The 24,470-nt window shown below is 44.1% G+C and overlaps 2 protein-coding genes across 3 annotated transcripts; both read left to right on the top strand.

Annotated features, from left to right (window-relative positions):
- The first annotated feature begins 2,297 nt into the window (after window positions 1-2,297).
- Window positions 2,298-3,428, top strand: LOC143964130 (olfactory receptor 5AR1-like). Its single transcript, XM_077473830.1, has one exon. The coding sequence runs from the start codon at window positions 2,298-2,300 to the stop codon at window positions 3,237-3,239; it is 942 nt and encodes a 313-aa protein (XP_077329956.1). The 3' UTR covers window positions 3,240-3,428.
- A 6,551-nt stretch (window positions 3,429-9,979) lies between these two features.
- On the top strand, window positions 9,980-22,142 carry LOC143964129 (olfactory receptor 5AP2-like). Of its 2 annotated transcripts, XM_077473828.1 has the most exons (3): window positions 9,980-10,007; window positions 18,423-18,629; window positions 20,553-22,142. In XM_077473828.1, the coding sequence occupies exons 2-3, from the start codon at window positions 18,580-18,582 to the stop codon at window positions 21,514-21,516; spliced, it is 1,014 nt and encodes a 337-aa protein (XP_077329954.1). In that variant the 5' UTR covers window positions 9,980-10,007; window positions 18,423-18,579; the 3' UTR covers window positions 21,517-22,142. The 2 variants fall into 2 exon arrangements, with proteins under 2 accessions (XP_077329954.1, XP_077329955.1); XM_077473829.1 differs by lacking the exon at window positions 18,423-18,629 and having other exon boundaries at window positions 9,986-10,007.
- The last annotated feature ends 2,328 nt before the right edge of the window (window positions 22,143-24,470 follow it).

Raw genomic sequence — 24,470 nt, 5'->3', positions numbered from 1 at the left:
TCACAATACTCTACTCGTCCGACTCACAGAAGTAGCCGGAGTCCAAGACATAGATCTCCAATGGTTCGCGTCCTTCCTAGGAAATCGGTCACAGACAGTGAAACTAGGAAAATTCCTCTCCGAAACTCGGGCAGTCACCTGCGGAGTCCCTCAAGGCTCTCCGTTGTCACCCGTTCTCTTCAACATTTACATTCGCCCACTCCTTCAAATCATCAGATGCTCAGATCTCTGCTTCCACTCTTACGCTGACGACATGCAACTTTATTTCCGGATTAATGGAACAAAAGATCACCAACAACAACTTGAAAACTGCCTCAAATCAATAGAGGACTGGATGACCACCAACTCTCTCCAGCTGAACCAATCAAAGACAGAGCTTCTTATCTTACACCCAAATCATAAGCCCGCAACCAAAACCTCCTGGTCTCCACCAACCGTCTTTGGGCAGACTATCTCCCCAAAGACCAAAGCGAAGAGTCTCGGGGTTATTTTAGACGCACAAATGTCAATGGATGCGCAAATAGGATCTGTAGTCAGTCGACCTCACCATCTGCTGCGCATGCTTCGCAGACTCATCCCTTTTATCCCAAAGAATGACAAAGCAGTGGTAGTTGGAACAATCATTAATTCACGACTGGACTACGCAAACTCGCTTTACATAGGATTACCACAATATCAACTTGCGCGATTACAACTGATCCAAAACACGGCGGCAAGGCTGATAACAGGAAAAAAACCCCGGGAATCCATTTCTCCTTCACTGAGGAGCTTACATTGGCTAACCGTAAAAAATCGGATCACGTTCAAGACCCTTTGCCTCACCCACAAATGCGTGCATAGAGAAGCTCCGCAATACCTAATGGAGAAAATAAATCATTACACACCAAACCGCAGTCTTCGATCAGCCAACAAAAACCTCCTACTCGTGCCCAAAGCCCGGTATAAATCCAAGGGTGATCGGAGATTCGCTGTCCAAGGGCCTCGGCTATGGAATGCTCTACCAATCAACATCCGCCTGGAAGAAAATCACCTGGCTTTTAGGAAAAAACTCAAGACCTTTCTCTTTTAGCAGATGATCAAAGCTCGCCACAGCGCCTAGAGGCGATTCAGTTCGCATTGTGCGCTATACAAGTATTTCATTCATTCATTCATTCATTCAGAAGAGTTGAAGCTGTTATAGCTGCAAAGGGTGGGCCAACTCAATATTGAACCCTACAGACTAAGGCTGGGATGTCATTAAAGTTCCTGTGCGTGTAAAGGCAGGCGTCCCAATACTTATGGTAATATAGTCTCATTTTTTTTTTTCAGGACAGATAGGGATTTAATTTGGTAGCAAATGATTTCCTTGGTTTTTAATTAGAAGAAATAGAAAAAAATGGAAGAAAAAGCATTTTCCTACAATTTATCTTAACTAGGGCACCCCTAAAATTTTAGCACAAAAGATAATTTTATTCTTTATTAAGATTTTTGAAAGGTTCGGGGTTACAGGGAATATTTTGCACATCTTATGGCAATGAAGATTAACATACTGTAGGTAGGCAAACAGTCCATTATTACAGATAGAAAAAAGTGAAATTGTTTACAAGCTTAGATATTACACCTTGGATTACAATATATAACCATGTAAATCACGTAGACCAAGAATAGGGTCTCCAAACTTTCTAAACAAAGGGCCAGTTTACTGTCCTTTATACTTTAGGGGGGCCGGTCTTTGGGAGTAGATAATGATCCAGCATCAGTGGGAGTAAAAAATGCCTCATCTTTAGTGTACATATCGGGATGATGTCACTTCCTGCAAGCCCTCCCCGACGCAGCGTTTCGTCGTGCTGACATCTTCAGGGGGCAGGCCCTGAAGCGATACAATTCTGGTGCAAGGTAATGCATAATATAAATGTGAGAGGCAAATTTGTTGTAAGTTGGGTAGAATTTTTTAGGGCTCTGCTGTGGTGTCTCATACCTTTTAGCTTGTAATAGTTCCCATCTGTCAGTGTTTCACATAATAGCAGTCTTGCTCAGTGTCCCACCAATGGGTGACCCTCTTTAGTGTAACGCTACATATCTCTGTGGTCTCTCCCCTTCGCATTAATAATCTCCCAAGACGAGCTCTAAGAATGAACCCTTTACACTTAAATACCCCAACTATGGAACCTACAACAGGCTAAATGGCAGAAACACCACAGCAAGCTAACCCGTTACATTGTCACACAGTAAATTTGAATGAAAAGCATATATGACAAAATTGGCACCTGCCTACAATTAATTATTTTTGTTTCAATCATCACAGAGGCAAAAAGCCCATGAACAACGCCAACAAGACACAAGTAATTCTCTTTGAACTTTCCGGTCTAACTGATGACAGAGAATTTGCTCCATTCCTCTTCATCTTCTTTTTGCTTGTTTACATAATAACCATATGCGGAAATATTGGAATAATTGCTGTTGTTCAAATTTCACCCAGCTTTCATACCCCGATGTACTACTTCTTGAGTTACCTCTCTGTGGTAGACCTACTCTATTCCTCAGTTGTTACCCCCAAAATGTTGTCCGATCTTCTGTCCGACAAGAAATTCATCTCATTCATTGGTTGCGCCCTTCAGTTCTACTTCTATGTTGCTCTAGCCAGTGTGGAGGTCTTTGTCCTTTCAATCATGGCGTATGACCGATATGTTGCCATTTGCCACCCTCTACACTATGTCCTGATAATAACCATGAAGAAATGTCTTGGTCTTGTCCTTCCCACCCTTTTTATTGGGTTTTTGCAGTCATCGGCACAGACCAGTTGCATCTTCAGTCTCAAATACTGTCAATCAAACATTGTAGACCATTTTTTCTGCGATCTCTCTCCAGTGGTTAACTTGTCCTGTTCGGAAACCCGTACCTGCACCATCATCAGCCTTTTCTTTGTGTGTTTTTGTACCTTAACATCAATGACAACCATCCTGGTCTCCTACACCCTCATCATTTCTTCAATATTACGGATAAACTCTACAGCTGGCAGGAGGAAAGCGTTCAACACGTGCTCCTCCCATCTCATGTGTGTTACCATCTTCTATGTTACAGTTTTCTTCACCTATCTTCATCCATCCTCCGCTGCCCTCAAGAAACAAGACTTGGTGGCTTCCGTCTTCTACGCGGTGGTGACCCCAATGTTGAATCCTCTCATCTACAGCCTAAGGAACCAAGAAGTGAAAAAGGTCATCAAAAGACTGGTGAAGAAAAGTCCTAAAGAACCTATATGACAGTGTGATTGCTATCCAGCTTAAGTGTACCTACCTAGTTTAAGATGTGGACAATGGAAACCTGTGTTGAGAGACTTCTGACTTCACTGGCTCTAGGCTTGTGGGTTAATGACTGAAGCCAGAGAAAGACAGTCTAGAATGAGTTAGACCGTCAATGTATTTAGCCAGTGTATTTTTATACAGGATAGGTTTCCTGGAATATAAAATATAAAGGTGTATAGATATTTAAAGAAATAGGATCAGCTTATATTAGGTCATTTTGTGAGTGCACATTAAAGTTAATTTCCAAGCAATGTTTAAAAATGTAATCCCCCCTGTTTAACCACCCCAATCCCATCCCTCCATCACCCCTCCAGTTTTTTTTTAAAGGAATACCTTTTGAAACTCTTAAGCCCCGTACACACGACCGGACTTTTCAACATCCAAAGTCTGACGGAATGATTCCGGCAGACTATTCGATCGTGTGTGGGCTGCAACGGACTTTTGATTCGCAAAAGTCTGACAGACTTTAGAAATGGAACATGCTTCAAATTTTTCCGCCAGAACTCTGCCGGACCCAGAAATCCGCTCGTGTGTGTGCTAGTCTGACGGACTAAAACCGACGCTAGGGCAGCTATTGGCTACTGGCTATGAACTTCCTTATTCGAGTCCAGTCGTACGTCATCACGTTCGAATCCGTCGGAGTTTGGTGTGATTGTGTGTGGCCAAGTCCGCTCATTCGGAAAGTCCGTCAGAACTCTGTCAGAACTCCGGCAGAACTCCTTCGAAAGTCTGTTGGACATAAGTCTGGTCGTGTGTACGCGGCATTATATACTCATCGACATGCACCAGCAATACCAGTTACCACCGCCGCTTCTGGTCATGACCAGTGGAATTAGTGCTGCAGAACATCAATCCTTCTTTCTGATGTAATCAGCTGCTGCTTTCTTCAGAGGACCTCATGGATGGACAGCCAACACTAAGCCCTTGTACACACGATCGGAGATTCCGACAGAATGTGTCCGATCGGAGCGTTTTGACGGATATTCCGACTGTGTGTGGTATGCATCGGACTGTTTCTGTCGGAATATCCGTCGGACCAAATTTTCCAACTTGCCGGAAATATTTTCCGACAAAATGCTCCGATCGCACATACTCCGATCATGTGTAGAGAATTCAGATCGGACAAAGTGCCACGCATGCTCAGATCAAATTCCTACACCAAAGCTATTGGCTACTAGCCTGAACGTAGTCCCATCGTAATGAAATTACGTCATCACATTCTGAAAGATCGGATTTTCCGACAACTTTGTCCGACCGTGTGTATGCAACAGTTTCGGACAAGATCCGACGGACATGGTTTTGTTGGAATCTCCGACCGTGTGTACAAGGGCTAAGGCCCAGTTCACACTGGTGTGACAAGCGCTCCGACTTTGAGAGCACAAGTTGCATGACATGTAAAAATAAATGTTTCCCTATGAGAGCTCTTAACTGGTCCGACTTTTGAAAAGGTTGCTGCACTACTGTGGTCAGACTTGGGTGCGATTTCAACTCATAGAATATAATGGAAGTCGCATCCAAGTCGGATCAGCATCTTAACTGATCCGACTTGTGACATGCGACATGTGCTCAGAGGCAATGTTAGCAAAACAAAATTGACTGAAAAAACTAAATCGGTGTGAGGGCCAGCCAATATCAATAACAGGCCCCTTGGGTCTGGTATGGATCTTGAGATCTTGAGGGGAACTCCATGGCAAAAAAAAAATCCATACCAGACTCTTTATCCGAGCATGCAGTCTGGCAGGCCAGGAAAGTGGAGCACGAGCGAGAGCCCCCACCGCCCCTCCTGAACCATACCAAGCCACATGCCTTCAACATGGGGGGCAAGTGTTTTTGGGCAGTGGGGACCCCTACCAATTCACCCCAAAAAAAAACTGTGTAGTGTAAGAAAAACAGGAAGCCGTTTTTGACAAGTCCTTTATTAAAAATGAATAATGGCGCATGTGGTATCTCCAACGTCAATCACGATGGCCATTGCCGCTGCTGCCAACCTGATAATAGGCTCCCACCGGTGTCTGATATTTCTTATATGACTATGAGGCGTGACCGCATGGTGACGTCACCCGAAGAATGCATCCCTTTTTTATGTAACCGTAGGCACACTCATCTCACACATATTCCCAACTTTGTGGGAACAGTTTAGGAATGGTCCCTTCCTGTTCCAACATGACTGCGCACCAGTGCACAAAGCAAGGTCCATAAAGACATGGATGAGCGAGTTTGGGGTGGAGGAACTTGATTGGCTTGCACAGAGTCCTGACCTCAACCTGATAGAACACCATTGGGATGAATTTGAGGGGAAACTGCAAGCCAGGCTGTTCAAAATCGGTGCCTGATCTCACAAATGCTCTTCTGGAAGAATGGTCAAACATTCCCATAGATACACTCCTGAACCTTGTGGACAGCCTTCCCAGAAGAGTTGAAGGTGTTATAGCTGAAAAGGGGGGGCCAACTCAATATTGAACCTTACGGACTAAAACTGGGATGCCCTTAAAGTTCATGTGCGTGTAAAGGTAGGCGTCACAATACTTTTGACAATATAGTGTATATTAGATTAGCTAATGGACAGGGACCTTTTTCCAAATAAAGTGTGTCTAAACCCAAGGACATAAATTTAATGTAGCACTGACCCCCGAAGGAGCAGCTGTTTTTTTCTGGGCTTACCGATTACCTCCTCCAGCTCGTAACTCGTCGTTCTTGTCTAGGGCTTCCCGAGGTTGATGGCCCAGTCCAACATTTAAATTCCTTTTTAGGGTTTTTATTTGCATAAAACAGTTGAACAAAACTCAGTCTCTCAGTTAGGAATAGAGGGCATAAGGATGAAGTATAGCTCAGGTACTTTAGAACTGCTGACCTTAATAAGCCCTTGTACACACGGTCGGAGATTCCGACAACCAAATCCGTCGGATTTTGTCCGACGGATCTTGCTCCGAAACTGTTGTATACACACGGTCGGACAAAGTTGTCGGAAAATCCGATCCTTTAGAACGTGATGACGTTATTTCGTTACGATGGGACTACGTTCAGGCTAGTAGCCAATAGCTTTGATGTAGGAATTTGATCTGAGCATGCGTGGCACTTTGTCCGATCGGAATTCTCTACACATGATCGGAGTATGTCCGATCGGAGCATTTTGTTGGAAAATATTTCCGGCAAGATGGAAAATTTGGTCCGACGGATATTCCGACGGAAACAGTCCGATGCAGACCACACACAGTCTGAATATCCGACAAAACGCTCCGATTGGACACATTCCGTCGGAATCTCCGATCGTGTGTACAAGGGCTAAAAGTCTCTCTTTACATAATCCAGGGAATAGCCACTCGCAACTGGATTCTTTAACGGTTGGATCAGGGGCGTAACTAGAAATCACAGGGCCCCATAGCAAAATGTTGTATGGGGCCCCCCCCCAACAAAAAAAATGAACTAATGCCATTAAACAACAGACTACCACACCCATGTGGCACAGTACCCAGGCAACGGCTTATATTAATTTTGAACAACAAAGTATGCAGTATACTCTATGCAGCCCCTGAAGGGAACACATTGCTGACCTCCATGCCTTTTAACCAATTTCTGTTCTGTTATATAAAATGAAATAGTTCAACTCACCATAATGCAAAATCAGTGGGATCCCTGAGCGTGTCACTTGCCATCATCGCCTGCCACCAGATGCAGATTGTAACTTGTCAAACGTTGCGGAATGTCACCTACCACATGTTGCGGATTGTCACTTGCCAAGTCACCTGCCACACATTATGGATTGTCACTTGCCACACATTATGGATTGTCACATGCCACGTCCTGGATTGTCACTTGCCACGTCACTTGCCACACATTATGGATTGTAACTTGCCACGTCCTGGATTGTCACTTGCCACACATTAAGGATTGTCACATCACCTGCTACACATTGCAGATTGTCCACTTGCCACGTCGCCTGCCACCAGATGCAGATTGTCACTTGTCACACGTTGCAGAATGTCACCTGCCACATGTTGCGGATTGTCCACTTGCCAAGTCCCGGATTGTCACTTGCCACATTACCTGCCACACATTACGGATTGTCACTTGCCACGTCTCGGGTTGTCACTTGCCACGTCACCTGCCACACATTACGGATTGTCACTTGCCACGTCACCTGCCACACATTACGGATTGTCACTTGTCACATCACGGATTTTCACTTGCCACGTCACCTGCCACATGTTACGGATTGTCACTTGCCACATCCAGGTTGTCACTTGCCACGTCACCTGCCACATGTTACGGATTGTCACTTGCCACATCCAGGTTGTCACTTGCCACGTCACCTGCCACACATTACGGATTGTCACTTGCCACGTCCTAGATTGCCACACATTACAGATTGTCACTTACCACATCCTAGATTGTCACTTGCCACACATTATGGATTGTCACTTGCACGTCCCGGGTTGTCACTTGCCACGTCACCTGCCACACATTACGGATTGTCACTTGTCACGTCACGGATTTTCACTTGCCACGTCACCTGCCACATGTTACGGATTGTCACTTGCCACATCCAGGTTGTCACTTGCCATGTCACCTGCCACACGTTACGGATTGTCACTTGCCACGTCTCTGGTTGTCACTTGCCACGTTGCCTGCCACACATTATGGATTGTCATTTGCCACGTCATGGATTTTCACTTGCCACGTCACCTGCCACACGTTACGGATTGTCACTTGCCACGTCCTGGGTTGTCACTTGCCACGTCGCCTGCCCCACATTATGGATTGTCACTTGCTCTGCCACTTTCCTGCTGTGTCACAGAGTCAGCCAGCAGATTATCAGTCAGGCAGCAGAGAGATAATGTCATCTCTCTGCTTCCTGGCTGCCTGCACAGTGAGGGGGGAACTGCACTGCAGGGATGAGAGGGCGGCGAGAGATGATGTCATCTCTATGCTCCCTCACCCGTCAGCTCCCTGATTGGCCAGCCCGCTCACGCCCACTCTCTCACCAGCAGACCGGCCACTCTCATCTGCCTCCCACTATCACCCGCGGAGCCCCCCGCGGACCCGCGGACTGCCCGCTCTCACCCGCGGAGCCGCCCGCGGTCCACCCGCGGACTACCCGCGGAGCCGCGGACTACCCACGGGCCGCCCGCGGACCGCCAGCTCTCACCCGCGGAGCCGCCCGCGGACCACCCGCGGAGCCGCGGACCACCCGCGGAGCCGCGTACTGCCCGCGGGCCACCCGCGGAGCCGCCCGCTATCTCCCACGGAGCCATAGCACCTATCTTCACCGGGCCCCATTTGACTGCGGGCCCCATAGCGCCCGCATGTGCTGCTATGGCGGTAGTTCCGCCACTGGGTTGGATAGATCCTTGTTTGTGTATACTAGCAGCCAACAAGTGATTTTAGCTTATCAAAGTCTCTGCCACAGACTTGGTTGTAAAACTTTAGATGCTTACAGGAACTTAGTTGCAAACGGAAGGATAGAGGTAGGAACTCTCTTACAGTACCAGTATCTTGCAGCCGGTCCGGCGATATTATAAGAAATGCGGATTCAGTTAGTGTCCATAAAAGCTCAGCTTCCAGGCTCTTACCGAGCAGCCAGCCTCATGCGTGGCCCTCTTACTGAAGAGTCCTCCCCTGGTTGCATGTAGAGTTGCTGGGACTCTCCAAACCCTAGATGGCACCGGAACACCTTAGAATCCTCCTTCCAGTTACTGTGCTTCGGACTAACCAGTTCCGAGACTCACAAACGGATGGATCCGCACCCCAGGCCATGAGGGCCCCTGGGGGCTGGTCAGGAGGACCAGGACCACGGAGTCAGCAACAACTTCTGGACCGGAACCCAGAACCACGTGACTTCAGCACCTTAAGTACCCTCTCCCGGAATACACAGCGAAACAAATGCGCCCACTGATTGGCTCTGAGAGAGAGATTGGTACCCAATGCGTTCAACCAGATTGCGTTCTAATGCCTGTCAAAGGTGCAAACCCCACCTATGGCCAGGCAGAACATTAGTACAGCCCAGCCAAAATGATACCAAAACACAATTTTACACAACTAACCCCAAGACTCAACTACAGTCTCGGGAAAAAACTAAATTTACAGACATAGCGCATACTCGTCAGGAGTACTGGAGCTACATATTATATTACAGATTGCTCATTCTTGGATTTGGTGGTGGCATTCGTTTTTTTAGGCTTTTCTTTCCTTTTTGATTATGCCAGTAACACGCTTCCTCTCCTAGGGTGACAACACTCAATCACCGTACTGTATCTATGGAGGAGCAGCATTGTCACCCTAGGACAGGACTACAGAACATCAGCTCTTTTGTTATATCCATAACATGGGGAGAGTGTTTTGTAATCCACAGAAACTGCAGGAATTGATAAAAGCCAGCACAGGTAGGGAGAGCACAGGAAGTTATCAGCTGGCAAGATTTCTGGCAGGATCAATGGCTCTTTTTTACACTTCTGGAACAGATATAACACAGAGCTTTCTATGTTATATTTAACAGACCCAAAGGGAGCAAATAAGTTCAGAGCTGGGGCTTGCATACATTGTAACATTACCCATGACATAATGATACCAAGGGACGTATGTAGAAATTGGTTTCTTTGTGATTAATAATAATGACGGTCCCTGGAGAAGAAGGCAAGTATTTTCTCGGATAATTGGATATATTATATAAACAGCTCCATGTGGACAGAAATCGGAAGATACATAGATCCTACATGTCAATGATATCAGGTAAGAGACCAAAACAGAACCCCCACCCCGATTCCTCATGGTAGATGAATGTAATGGAGGGCATTCATATATACTCATTTTAAAGCTGAGATAATATATACTAAACATGTGCTTTACTATTAAACATCAAAGCATTTGTTGTGAATGAGATTGATAACGAAATAATGTCATTTTATGATTTGCTAATGTTTTACTGGATCGCCATCCACTTCTTCATAGGAAAATACTGATATATAACATACTCGTCTATTTTAAATCGGAGCTTCATTACCAAATATCCCAAGGAACAGCCAACTATTACCTCCAAATGGGTGAATCCCAACCTGGTAAAAGTCACTTTACAGATCAACTAGGGTTCCTCCTGAGGTTGCCAGGGATTCCTTGAGCAATGAGCAACCTCTGCCTCTCAGATAGGTAACTACTATCAACAATTATCTTTTTAGCTATCTGTAAGGGAGGGAATCTTCCCAATGCCCACAAAAGTGAAGAACATTCCTCTAAATCAGGGGTCTCCAAACTTTCTAAACAAAAGGCCAGTCTACTGTTCTTCAGACTTTAGGGGGACTAAACTGACTGTGGCCAGTGGGGATAGAAAATGTCCAAGCATCGGTGGCAGTAGGCAATTTCTCAGACTTGGTGGTCAGTGAGAGTAAAAAAATTTACATAGTGCCTGCGGTCAGGAGGAGGGGGAATAGTGCCCCATAACTGGTATTAGTGGGAGGTATAGTGTCCTATCAGTATCATTAGAAGGAATAGTTCCCTTCATTGGTGTCAGTGGGTGGAATAGGTCCCTTTACTGGCATCAGTGGGAGGAATAGTGCCCTATCCTTGGTGTCAATAGGAGGAATGATGCCCCATCACTGGGGTCAGTAGGAGGAATAGTGCCCCAACATTGGAGTCATTGGGAGGAATCGCAGCTCATTATTGGTGTCAATGGGAGGAATATTGCCCCGTCATTGGTATCAGGGGGTGGCATATTGGTATTGAAGGTGATGAATAGTGGCACATTATTGTTATCTGTGGAAGGATTGGTGCCCCATCCTAGGTGTCAGTGGGTGAAATAGTGCCTTATCAATGATGTCAGTGGAAGGAATAGTGCCTCATCAATGGTGTCAGTGGGAAGAAATAGTGTCCATCATTAGTAGCAGTGAGAGCAATAGTATCTCATCATTGGTGTCAGTGAGAGGAATAATGCCCCATCATTTACGTCAATGGAAAGAATAATGCCTCATCATTTATAACAGTCAGAGGAATAGTGATCAATCATTGGTGTCAGTAGGAGGAACAGTGCTTCGTTGTTGACGTCAATGGGAGGAATAGTGCCCCATCATTGGTATCAGTGAAAGGAATAGTGTCCATCATTGGTGATTGGTGTCAGTGGGAAGAATAGTGTCCATCATTGGTGATTGGTGTCAGTGGGAAGAATAGTGTCCATCATTGGTGATTGGTGTCAGTGGGAAGAAAAGTGTCCATCATTGTTGGTACCAGTGGGAAAAATAGTGTCCATCATTGGTGTCAGTGGGAGAAATAGTGTCCATCATTGGTGCTAGTGGGAAGAATAGTGTCCATCATTGGTGTCAGTGGGAGGAATAGTGTCCATCATTGGTGTCAGTGGGAGGAATATTGCCTAATAATAATATTAATAATAATAACACCCCCATTTCAAGGGTTCCTCCATGTTAAAAAGGTTGAGAAAGGCTGCTATAGATGGACCTCAGGATCTTAGGGATGCTGGTGCTCAGTGACCAACATAGGAGAGGCGGTCAATGGGCATTGGTTCCCATTAGATCCTGAAAATGCTGAATTTAGTAAATGTTAGAAACTTGCAAACTGACATCATCATCATCAACTTATAATGTGGAATAAGGGTGCTCTGCTTTGTAAGACTCTCGATGTTGATGTCACAGCACATAGTTTTAAATATAATAGCTCAGCTTCAAAAGTAGTATACATGGATCTCCTCTATTACTATTCTCCAAAATTGGAAATTACATCTTTTTTAAATGGTTTTAATTCATATTAAATACATTATTGAATATTTTGTAAAAAAAAATTTTTATTCATCTACAGATCTATACCTTTATAGTCTTATTTATGGGTTTTGCTGGATTAAAAAGAATTGCTAAATGATTTCAAAGGGTATCACACATTAAACAAAACCATTACTAAAAACACAGAGAATATAATTTCTCATTAGGCACAACTATTGATGTTAAATATTTGAGAGGTGCCATCTTGTTTTTGCATTGTTCAGCTCCTAACTGTCCATCCTTTGGAAGGACTCTCCATCTGTTGGTTTTGCCCTTTTTCTGCACCCTTCTTTATACGGATATAAAGATCTGTATGAATGAATGCATTATTTACTTATTGCTTACATTCCCCATAAGTTTATGTAGGAAGGCATCAAGCAAATGATTGCATATATTATTTTATTGTAGACAAATTAGTGCATTTGTAGCAACACATTTGAATGCTGTCTGTGATACTTTTTTTTTTTTTGTAAACTGATTGGCTGTGAGGGGAAACGGAGAGTCATTGTCGGGGTCTTTGCAATGTCCTTGCATTTTAGGGCCTCAAGTCATGCAATAGGCAATTATCCCATCAGAGGTGATAAATTTAAAATATGCAGTATATTTGATAGTTTGTTGACTTTAACACAGATGAAATAATATGCTCTGATTTTTTTGGGGTAGTAGAATACATTTGGCCTAAAATTATAAAGAAAGGTTATTTGAAACATTTTATAGAAGGGAGTAGGGGAAGTTTGTAAAGCAAAAAAAAAAATCTGTGGTTCACTAAATACAACAAAAAGAAGGCTCTATTTGGTTCATATGAGGATATATGGAGCACAGGCTCCAACTGACACGTTTCGTCATTTATGATGCATTGGGTGGAGCCTGTGCTTGTGATGTCATTGTGTACTCTGACTTTGCATGTTGGTTTACATGGTTCCCAGAACGAATGTTTTTGATAAGCGCTGTTAATCTTTTTTTGTTTTGTTTTTAGTACTTCTTATTTTAATATTATTTGGCAGTTTTACACTATGTGGTCATGTTTTGATATTTTCCTACATAACTAAATGGAATGCTGACTGGTAACCGCCATAAATTCCTACTTGGAACCTGCCATGGAGTGATTGACTTTATGAGTGGAGGGATAGCCCATTGGAAGGTGGTTTGGAACCACACAGGCCTATTGGACTCTGTCTGCTTTGACTTTGACTCTGTCTGCTTTTGACATATTTAATCCAACCCATCACTCAACTCTTAGCCCTTGTACACACGGTCAGACATTCCGACCACAAAATTCGTCAAATTTTTTCAGACGGATTTTGTGTGAAAGTGGTGTTGCATACACACGGTCGGACAAAGATGCCGGAAAATCCGATCGTTCGGAACGTGATGACGTTTGTTTGTTACGACTGGACTACGTTCAGGCTAGTAGCCAATAGCTTTGGTCTTGTAATTTGATCTCAGCATGCGTGGCACTTTGTCCGATTGGAATTCCCTACAAACGATTGGAAAAAGTCCAATCGGATCATGTTGTCGGAAAATGTTATATCCAGCTCTCAAACTTTGTTGGTCGGACATTCCGACGGAAAAAGTCCGATGGAGCCCACACACGGTTGGATTATCTGACAACACGGTCTGATTGGACATTTTCCGTCAAATTTCCGACCATGTGTACAAGGGCTTAGAAACCCTTATCTATTCTTGCACTAAAAGTAGAAAAGGCCTTCAACAATGTCTCTTGGTCTTCCATGTCAGTAAACCTTTGACATATCAGGAAGTTTCATCCACGCCCTACAAGTCCTCTAGCATATTTGAAATTACTCAGTTCTCAGCCAGCCCCCCAGAACTATTCAGCAGGGAACAAGGCAAGGTTGTCCGTTCTTGCCATCACCTTTACCGTTTTTAATGGAATGCTTGGTACTTTATATTTGAAGAACCACTGATATAAAAGGAGTCAAGGTTGCCAACAAAATTTATATTACCACTAACAGATCTCAATGTATATACAGTGCCTTGAAAAAGTATTCATACCCCTTGAAAGTTTCCAAATTTTGACATGTTACAACCCAAAACGTAAATGTTTTTTATTGGGATTTTATTTGATAGACCAACACAAAGTGGCACATAATTGTGAAGTGGAAGGAAAATGCTAAATGGTTTCAAAGTTTTTTACAAATTAATATCTGAAAAGTGTGCAGTGCATTTATATGGCCTCCCTCGGAGTCAATACTTTGTAGAACCGCCTTTCACTGCAATTACAGCCGCAAGTCTTTTTGGGGATGTCTCTACCAGCTTTTCACATCTAGAGAGGGACATTTTTGCCCATTCTTAGTTGCAAAATAGCTCAAGCTCTGTCAGATTGGATGGAGAGCGTCTGTGAACAGCAATTTTCAAGTCTTGCCACAGATTTTCAATTGGATTTAGGTCTGAACTTTGACTGGGCCATTCTAACACATGAATATGCTTTGATCTAAACCATTCCATTGTAGCTCTGGCTGTATGTTTACGGTTGTTGTCCTGCTGGAAGTTTAACCTTTGCTCCAGTCTCAAGTCTTTTGCAGACTCTAAGGCCGCGTACACACGCGCGGACTGTTCGCCCAACTTTGTCCGTCCAACAGTTTCAGCAAACAGTCCGCTCAAAATTAGCATGGACGGACATGCCCACACACGACGAACGAACAGTTTGCTGAAACCGTACGCGATGACGTGAACAGCACGTACGACGGGACGAAAAATACGACGTCCTATACACTGCATTATAGCTTTCGGCGTGAAAATCCTTTCTGAGCATGCGCGCAACTTTGTTTGACGAACAAGCCTACACACGAGCGGGCTGTTCGCTGAAACAAGGTTTCAGCGGACAGTTTTTCGGAATTTCCGAAAAACCTTGTCCGTCCAACTGTCCGCTGAAACTGTCCGCTGAAAGCCCACACACGAGCGGACTGTCCGCCCAAACACTGTTCAGCGGACAAAGTTGGGCGAACAGTCCGCCCGTGTGTACGCGGCCTAACAGGTTTTCTTCTAAAGCCCCATACACACTATCAGATTGTCTGCTGATTTTTTCCTTCAGGTTTACCAAAACCATGTAGTACAAGGGCCTGCCTGATTGCATACACATTGAAACCCCTAAGGTTTGACCTCATATTATATGGTTTTGGTAAATCTGATGGAAAAAATCAGCAGACAATCTGATAGTGTGTATGGGGCTTAAGATTGCCCCGTATTTGGCTCCCTCCATCTTCCCATCAACACTGACCAGTTTCCCTGTCCCTGCTGAAGAAAAGCATCCCCACAACATGATGCTGCCACCACCATGTTTCACGGTGGGGATGGTGTGTTCAGGGCGATGTGCAGTGTTAGTTTTCCACCACACATAGCGTTTTGCTTTTAGGCCAAAAAGTTCAATCTTGGTCTCATCTGACCAGGGCACCTTCTTCCACATGTTTGCTGTTTTCCCCATATGGCTTCTTGCAAACTACAACCTGGACTTATGGCTTTCTTTCAACAATGAATTTCTTCTTGTCAATCTTCCATAAAGACCAGTGAATCTCTGACCTCTAACAGTCTAATGAGAACCTTCAAGGCCAAAGATAGCTGACAATCTTTAATATATGATGGGTGGTGAGACATAGTGGGTGCAAAGGTGGTAAAAGTCAGTGGGCGCCAGACACTTCTTGAATGTAAAAGAGGTTTTATTTCTTTGACAGTCCTATTTATATTTTCCAAGGGAAAGAGGTTTAGGGCCAGGACACCCTTAGGTAGTTGCAATTTCAAATGGCAGATTCCAAGACTTCAACAGGAGGACAGCCATACAGGGAAAGGCCCCAGCAGTTTGCCACTTGCAGGATTGCTGTCTCCTATGGTAACAGTACTTAAACAGTTCCTAACTCAAAGTAATGCCCCATACACACAATCAGAAATTCTGCCAGCAAAAGTTGGATGTGAGCTTTTGATCAGAAATTCCAACCGTGTGTATGCTCCATCGGACTTTTGCTGGCAGAATTCCAGCCAGCAAAAGATTGAAAGCAGGTTCTCTATTTTATGGTCGGAAAAAGTTCCTATCTGAAAATGCTTTTGTCTGTATGCAAGTCGGACACGCAAAAAATCATGCATGCTCGGAAACAATTAGACGCATGCTCGGAAGCATTGAACTTAATTTTCTCGGCTCGTCGTAGTGTTGTACATCACCGCGTTCTTGACAGTCGAAAGTTCAGAGAACTTTTGTGTGACTGTGTATGCAAGGCAAGCTAGAGTGGATTTCCATCAGAAAAACCATCCAAGTTTTTTCTGATGGAATTTCTGATCATGTGTATGGGGCATAACAGTTCTCTCAGCTGTATTACAACTTCTCCTTGTAGTTCTTCAGCCCCTTGAGCTCCCGGTCTCTCACTAGACCCTCTGATTCACTGACTCTGAATCCTGTGACCTCCTCAAGGCCTTTTTGCGGTGGTATTTGTCTCAATCATCACCCACGCTTCCCTGCTGGGTCCCTATCTTGGCACTTCTGATACCATCAAGCTTCACCCCTACTGACCAGCTCGGTCCCTAGCTTGGCACACAAGGCTGCTCTGCAAGTGTCACCTCCTCTGGTTGGGTCCCTCACTTGATCACCGCCTGAAGTTTCCAGATTCTCCACCGTGCCTGTTCGGTGAGAATACTGCTCCAGGACTTGCTTCAGTTACTCACTGTTGTCCCTGGTAAAGGTTGGTCCCTTAGTAGAGACAGCTTTCCTTCTACCTCCGATTAAGTCAGGTTCTCCGGCCAGCAGAACTGTCACTTTTGGTTGAACTGCAAGCTGCAGTCCCAACTGTGCGCTGCCCTCTTACTCTGGATAGGCCCTCACACAGCCTGGCAGCCTGATGCCCCTGGGATAAGACCAATCTCTGTCCTAGCAGCCCGGGGCAGACGACACCCATCCACCCAGACAGCGGTCTGGGTGGCACACCAGAACCTGAATCACCTGACCTTACCCGTATATATAGGCTTTCCAGCAGGCCAAGGGATTCAACAAAATCCCTGCCCATTGGCTGAGATACCCCATATACCCATAACCTGACCATGAGTTGTCCTTCTCAATCTTATACCTCTAAGTGCCAGCCATCTGGTGGTAGAAGAGGAAAGTACAACCAGGCCAAACTTACGGAGAAGTCAATGGTTCCCTAATAATTAACAGTAGGTACTTCTGACAAGGAATGTGGCGAGGAGCTCCCTGACTAAACACCAGGGCGCTACACCAGATTTATGGAGTGCACAACTAATAGTTGTCCTGTAGACAGATTCTCCCACCTGAGCTGTGGATCTCTGCAGCTCCTCCAGAGGTACCATAGGCCTCTTGGCTGCTTCTCTGATTAATGTTCTCCTTGCCCGGCCTGTCAATTTGGGTGGACGGCCATGTCTTGGTAGGTTTGCAGTTGTGCCATACTCTTCCCATTTTTGGATGATGGCTTGAATAGTGCTCTGTGAGATGTTCAAATCTTGTGATATCTTTTTATAACCTAGCCCTGGTTTAAATTTCTCCACAACTTTATCCCTAAACTGCCTGGTGTGTTCCTTGGCCTTCAAAATGCTGTTTGTTCACTAAGGTTCTCTAACAAACCTCTAAGCCCTTGTACACACGATCGGAGATTCCGACGGTATGTGTCCGATCGGACTGTTTTGTCGGATATTTCGACTGTGTGTGGTCTCCATCGGACTGTTTCCGTTGGAGTATCCGACGGACCAAGTTATCCAACTTGTTGGTAAAATTTTCCGACAAAATGCTCCGATTGGACATACTCCGATCATGTGTAGAGAATTCCGATCGGACAAAGTGCCACGCATGCTCAGATCAAATTCCTACACCAAAGCTATTGGCTACTAGCGTGAACGTAGTCCCGTCGTAATGAAATAACGTCATCGCGTCGGATTTTCCGACAACTTTGTCCGACCGTGTGTATGCAACAGTTTCGAACAAAATCCGACGGACAAAATCCGACGGATTTGGTTGTCAGAATCTCTGACCATGTGTAAAAGGGCTAAGGGCTTCACAGAACAGCTGTATTTATACTGAGATTAAATTACACACAGGTGGACTCTATTTACTTATTATGTGACTTAGTGAAGGCAATTGGTTCTACTAGATTTTAGTTAGGGTTAGATTAAAGGGGGCTGAATACAAATGCATGCCACACTTTTCAGATATTTTTTTGGAATTTTTTTTTAAAACCATTTATCATTGTCCTTCACCTTCACAATTATGTGCCACTTTGTGTTGGTCTATCACATAAAATCCCAATAAAATACATTTGTGTTTTTGGTTGTAACATGACAAAATGTGGGAAATTTCAAGGGGTATGAATACTTTTTAAAGGCACTGTATTTTGAGCTTTCTCCAGTTATTGAAAATGTTTGTTCTTGGGTTTAGGTACGCTTTATGGTAAAAAATGGTTTCCCTCATTGTATGCATTGATGATTTGGGGAGGTGGAATTTTCCCAGTGGTTCTCTGGTTGGAAGAATATGTGCAATTAAGATGACTTTTATTGCGAGAATTCTTTACTTCTTTTGAGTTCCCCCAATTCCTATGCCATGGACTGACCCCCTGAAGCATCACATATCTCATTTTTGGTGTAGGTAAGTGTTATGCCCTGTACACATGACCGGACTTTCTGGCAGAAATGGTCAGACGGAATCATTCTGTCCGACATTCCGATCGTGTGTGGGCTTCATCTGACTTTTTCTTTCTAAAATTCTGACGGACCTAGAAATAGAACATGTTTCAAATATTTCCGCCTCCTTTGCAGGGAGCACTAACAAATTTTACAGGGGCTCAGAAAAATAAAAACTGTTGTGTTTATGCTACCTTTTATACAACAGAGGACTGGATGAAGCTTTGAAGGAACGGGGAGGCATGGGGGAGCAAAGGAGGCATTGTGGGAACTAAGAAGACAATGAAGTCTTTAATATAGAAGACAAATGACAGTGGAGGGCGGACAGTGGAAGGGCATGCATACCCATACTTTTTAGGAATGGCAGCATTTGGTGGCCTGTCAGCCATTGATATGGCCATTTATCGATTGGTAGAGTCTCTGCTATAGCTGTAGCCTAATGCTGGCCGTACGCGAAAAACTTTCAAGATTCCTCCATCCAAACAAACAAGGTTGATGAGGGATGAGGGATCCCCCCCCCCCCCGCCTGTCCGAATGGGGACATTGTATGTGCACATATTTAAAGAGGAAGTAAACCCTTCCTCTTTCATTCCCTGCAAAGGTAAAGCATAATGGACTACTATGCATCGCATAGTAGTCCATTATGTGTCACTTACCTGACAGAGGAGCCAGCGAAGTCACCGCTGTCCCCTGTAGTCCGGAGCATCCGTCTTCTCGGTGGGTCTCGATGCTCCGCCGCTGTCATTCGGCGAAGCCGCGATGACGTCACTCCCGCGCATGTGCACGGGAGCCGCCACACGCGGCATATCGCCGTTGACGTGTGCCGCGCTCAGTGCGCCTGCTCGCCGCTGTCTACAGCGCATGCGCCGTAGACAGCGGTGCCTGTCTTTCAGCAAATATCTCCTAAATCGTGTAGGCTTAGGAGATATTTCTTGGACCTACAGGTAAGCCTTAATCTAGGCTTACCTGTAGGTCAAAGTTGGTTGTAAGGGTTTACAACCACTTTAAGCAATGATGTAAGACCCCATTCCCTGCCAATTTGCTTATGTGTCCAGGGATTCTGAGCCATGTCAGAGAAAGAGTCAGGTGACGACAATGGTTTGTAAGGAAGTAACAGGTGCAAGTAGCCTGTGCTTTTACAACTATTGACAGCTAGAATAGTGAGGACATCATTGCCCAAATATGGCCATGTTGCCATATTTAGGCGATGCTGTAAGGCTTCTTTCCCCACTCATTTGCTTAAGTGGCCAGGGATTCCCAGCCATGTAAGTGAATTGGCCGGTTGACATCAGTGGTAGGTAAGAACACAGCGGATGCTGCTTCCTTAGCAACCATTGACAGTGGTAAGCTGTCACACTAGTCAAAGCCAAACCCCTAAACGAATGTCATAACAGCCAGTGTCTGGTCCAAACTGATGTTTGGACTGAACACTAAGCACATTCATATTCTTGACACTGACCCTATACTCCCAAGCTGACGTCAGATGTAGAAAAGGAGGCTTCAGAACAGTTGTTGCTAGCCACATACCTTTTTCAGGCCAAGGAATTTGTTTGGTTGCCTTAGCATTGCAGATTTCTCGCCCTTAGAGCTTCTGGTTATCCTGGCCAGCCATGAAATTACCCTGTATACCTAAAACAGTCCCCAGGCTGTGAAATCTCAATGGTACAAAGTAATGTACTGACTTTTTTGACAGCTCTTCTGCTCCCTTTCCTGGACTTAGACATACTAAGGATTAAAAACAGTAAGGAGTTTGCTGAGGGGGCCTAACCAAAATTTTGGTAAAGGGTCCCATGATCTGTAGCTATGCCCTTGACTAGATGTCCTGTAAGACAAACATTTCCAGTTTGTGTAACTTGTCAGTAGATCACAACTAATATGTTTATTTCAGTCGTCCGCAGAGCAAAAAGCCTATGAACAACGCCAACAAGACACAAGTGATGGTGTTTGAACTTTCTGGTCTAACTGATAACAGAGAATTTTCCCCGTACCTCTTCATCTTTTTTTTGCTTGTCTACATGATTACTATATGCGGAAACATTGGAATGGCGGCAGTTGTACAAATTTCGCCCAGCCTTCACACCCCGATGTACTACTTCTTGAGCTATCTCTCTGTGGTGGACCTCTTCTACTCCTCAGTTGTAACTCCCAAAATGTTTTTTGATCTCCTGTCTGACAAGAAATCCATCTCATTCATTGGTTGCGCCCTTCAATTCTACTTTTATGTTGCTCTGGCTAGTATAGAAGTCTTCGTCCTTTCAATCATGGCGTATGACCGATATGTTGCTATCTGCTACCCTTTACACTACATCCTAATAATGACAATGAAGAAATGTCTTGGTCTTGTCCTTCTTACTGTTTCTGTTGGCTTTGGGCACTCATCAGCACAGACCGGTTGCCTCTTCAGTCTCGAATACTGTCAATCAAACCTTGTAGACCATTTTTACTGTGATATCTCTCCACTGGTCAGGTTGTCCTGTTCTGAACCCCAAAACTGCACCTACATTACCCTATTCTTTGTGTGTTTTTTTACCTTAAGTTCTCTTACAACTATTCTGGTTTCTTACACCCTCATTATATCTTCCATCTTACGGATAAAGTCTGCGGCTGGCAGGAAGAAAGCGTTTAGCACCTGCTCCTCACATCTGATGTGTGCTACCATCTTCTATGTAACAGTTTTCTGTACTTATCTTCATCCATCCTCCACTGGCCAGGAGAAACAAGACAAAGTGGCTTCTGTCTTCTATGCGGTGGTCACACCAATGCTGAACCCTCTTATCTACAGCTTAAGGAACCAAGAGGTGAAAAGGGTCATCATAAGATTGGTGCAGAAAAGTCCCAATAAACGTATCTGACAGCATGACTCCTATCCAGCTTCAACGTACCTAGTTCAAGATGTGGTCAACAGAAACCTGTGTTACAAGAAAGTTGTGACTTCACCGGCTGCATGCTTGTTGGTCGGTGACTCAACGTTTTGAAGTCCTAGAAAACCAGAAAACGAGAATGAGGTGGACAGACAATGTATTTTTTTAAACATAAGTTTCCTGGAATACAAAATAAAAAATTGTATTGATATTCATATGAATATGAATGATTATTTTGGGCAATCCTATGAGTGCGTGATACGGATGGTCTGTCGTTGTGACAGCTTCTGGACTTTGGTTCTTAGTTGGAATCCTAGGCTTTCATTTATATGTTCTGGTTTTATTCAATGTTTTGTATTATGTGTTTCACCATGAGTTGTTTATTTATGTAATAAAAATCTAATACTTTTTCCAAATACTGTATTTATTGGCGTATAACACTCACCTTTTCACCACGAAAATCGGGTGCAAATAGCGCGTGCGTGTTATACGCCAATACATTTTTTATTTTTTTTTTCTGAAACTTCCCTCTTAAAATGAATGTGCGTGTTATACACCTTTGCGTGTTATACACCGATAAATGCGGTACCTTCTGTCTGTTATCCGTTTAAAGTCCCACTTTTCTGAGGAATTTGTTCTTTACTATATGAGTGTGCGTTAAAGCTCTTCTTCTAGCAAACCCAAAAAGCTTGATGACCTTTGCCTCTAGCCTCCTTATTTTATGGGTTGTTTTTTTCACAGAAAGAAATAGAACAGACAGAGAAAAAGTGAAGGGGCCTGGGGTATGCTGGAGAGTCTATTGATGCTAACTGCTAGGGATATATTGTAGCTGGGGGTTGTACTGTTGTTGGGGGAGTCGATTGTTGCTGGGGAGATCTACCATTGCAGGGTATCTATTGTTGCCAATGTGGGATCTTTTGTTTTGGGGTTCTTATGTTGTTGGGGGGATCCACTGTTGAGGGGGAGGGTCTATTGATGCTGGCTGCTGGGGATCTATTGTAGCGGGGGTTGCAGTGTTGCTGGGGAAGTCGATTGTTTCTGGAGGGATCTACTGTTGCAGGGGATCTGTTGTTCCCAGTGGGGAAATGTTTGTTCTGGAGAAAGGATATATACACACATATAGAAATATATATATATATATACAGTGGTGTGAAAAAGTGTTTGCCCCCTTCCTCATTTCCTGTTCCTTTGCATGTTTGTCACACTTAAGTGTTTCGGAACATCAAACCAATTTAAACAATAGTCAAGGACAACACAAGTAAACACAAAATGCAATTTTTAAATGAAGGTGTTTATTATTAAAGGTGAAAAAAAATCCAAACCATCATGGCCCTGTGTGAAAAAGTGATTGCCCCCCTTGTTAAAACATACTATAACTGTGGTTGTCCACACCTGAGTTCAATTTCTCTAGCCCCACCCAGGCCTGATTATTGCCACACCTGTTCACAATCAAGGCATCACTTAAATAGGAGCTGCTTGACACAGTAAGGTCCACCAGAAGATCCTTAAAAGCTACACATCATGCCGAGACCCAAAGAAATTCAGGAACAATTGAGAAAGAAAGTAATTGAGATCTATCAGTCTGGAAAGGGTTATAAAGCCATTTCCAAAGCTTTGGGAATCCAGCGAACCACAGTGAGAGCCATTATCCACAAATGGCGAAGACATGGAACAGTGGTGAACCTTCCCAGGAGTGGCCGGCCGCCCAAAATTACCCCAAGAGCGCAGCGACGACTCATCCAAGAGGTCACAAAAGACCCCACAACAACGTCCAAGGAACTGCAGGCCTCACTTGCCTCAGTTAAGGTCAGCGTTCATGCCTCCACCATCAGGAAAAGACTGGGCAAAAATGGCCTGCATGGCAGAGTTCCAAGGAGAAAACCACTGCTGAGCAAAAAGAACATCAAAGCTCGTCACAATTTCTCCACAACACATCTTGATGATCCCCAAGACTTTTGGGACAACATTCTGTGGACCGATGAGACAAAAGTGGAACTCTTTGGAAGGTGTGTGTCCAAGTATATCTGGCGTAGAAGGAACACTGCATTTCATAAAAAGAACATTATACCAACAGTAAAATATGGTGGTGGTAGTGTGATGGTCTGGGGCTGTTTTGCTGCTTCAGGACCTGGAAGACTTGCCGTGATAAAAGGAACTATGAATTCTGCTGTCTACCAAGAGATCCTGAAGGAGAATGTCCGACCATCTGTTCGTGTACTCAAGCTGAAACGAACTTGGGTTCTGCAGCAGGACAATGATCCTAAACACACCAGCAAGTCCACCACCGAATGGCTGAAGAAAAACAAAATGAAGACTTTGGAGTGGCCTAGCCAAAGTCCTGACCTGAATCCTATTGAGATGTTGTGGTATGACCTTAAAAAGGCCGTTCATGCTCGAAAACCCTCTAATGTAACTGAATTAGGACAATTCTGCAAAGATGAGTGGGCCAAAATTCCTCCAGGACGCTGTAAAAGCCTCATTGCACGTTATCGCAAACGCTTGGTTGCAGTTGTTGCTGCTAAGGGTAGCCCAACCAGTTATTAGGTTTAGGGGGCAATCACTTTTTCACACAGGGCCATGATGGTTTGGATTTTTTTTCACCTTTAATAATAAACACCTTCATTTACAAATTGCATTTTGTGTTTACTTGTGTTGTCCTTGACTATTGTTTAAATTGGTTTGATGTTCCGAAACACTTAAGTGTGACAAACATGCAAAGGAACAGGAAATGAGGAAGGGGGCAAACACTTTTTCACACCACTGTATATACATATATATATTTTTTTCTTCACACGCATTTTCTATGTATATAATCATACAATTTTTTATTAACATTTTATTCACTAACATGACCCCATGAAACACTTATTTGTATGTTTATTTATAACCTCACGTATGTTTACACATTTTTAATTCATTAGCACCACTGCAAACTAATAGGTGAA

Source organism: Lithobates pipiens, unplaced genomic scaffold (genome assembly GCF_037356315.1).
Source record: "Lithobates pipiens isolate NorthernLeopardFrog02 unplaced genomic scaffold, aLitPip1_a1.2 Scaffold_8, whole genome shotgun sequence".
NCBI lineage: Eukaryota > Metazoa > Chordata > Amphibia > Anura > Ranidae > Lithobates > Lithobates pipiens.
The sequence above is the reverse complement of the archived record's forward strand: the minus strand, read 5'-3'. Positions and strand labels throughout refer to the sequence as shown.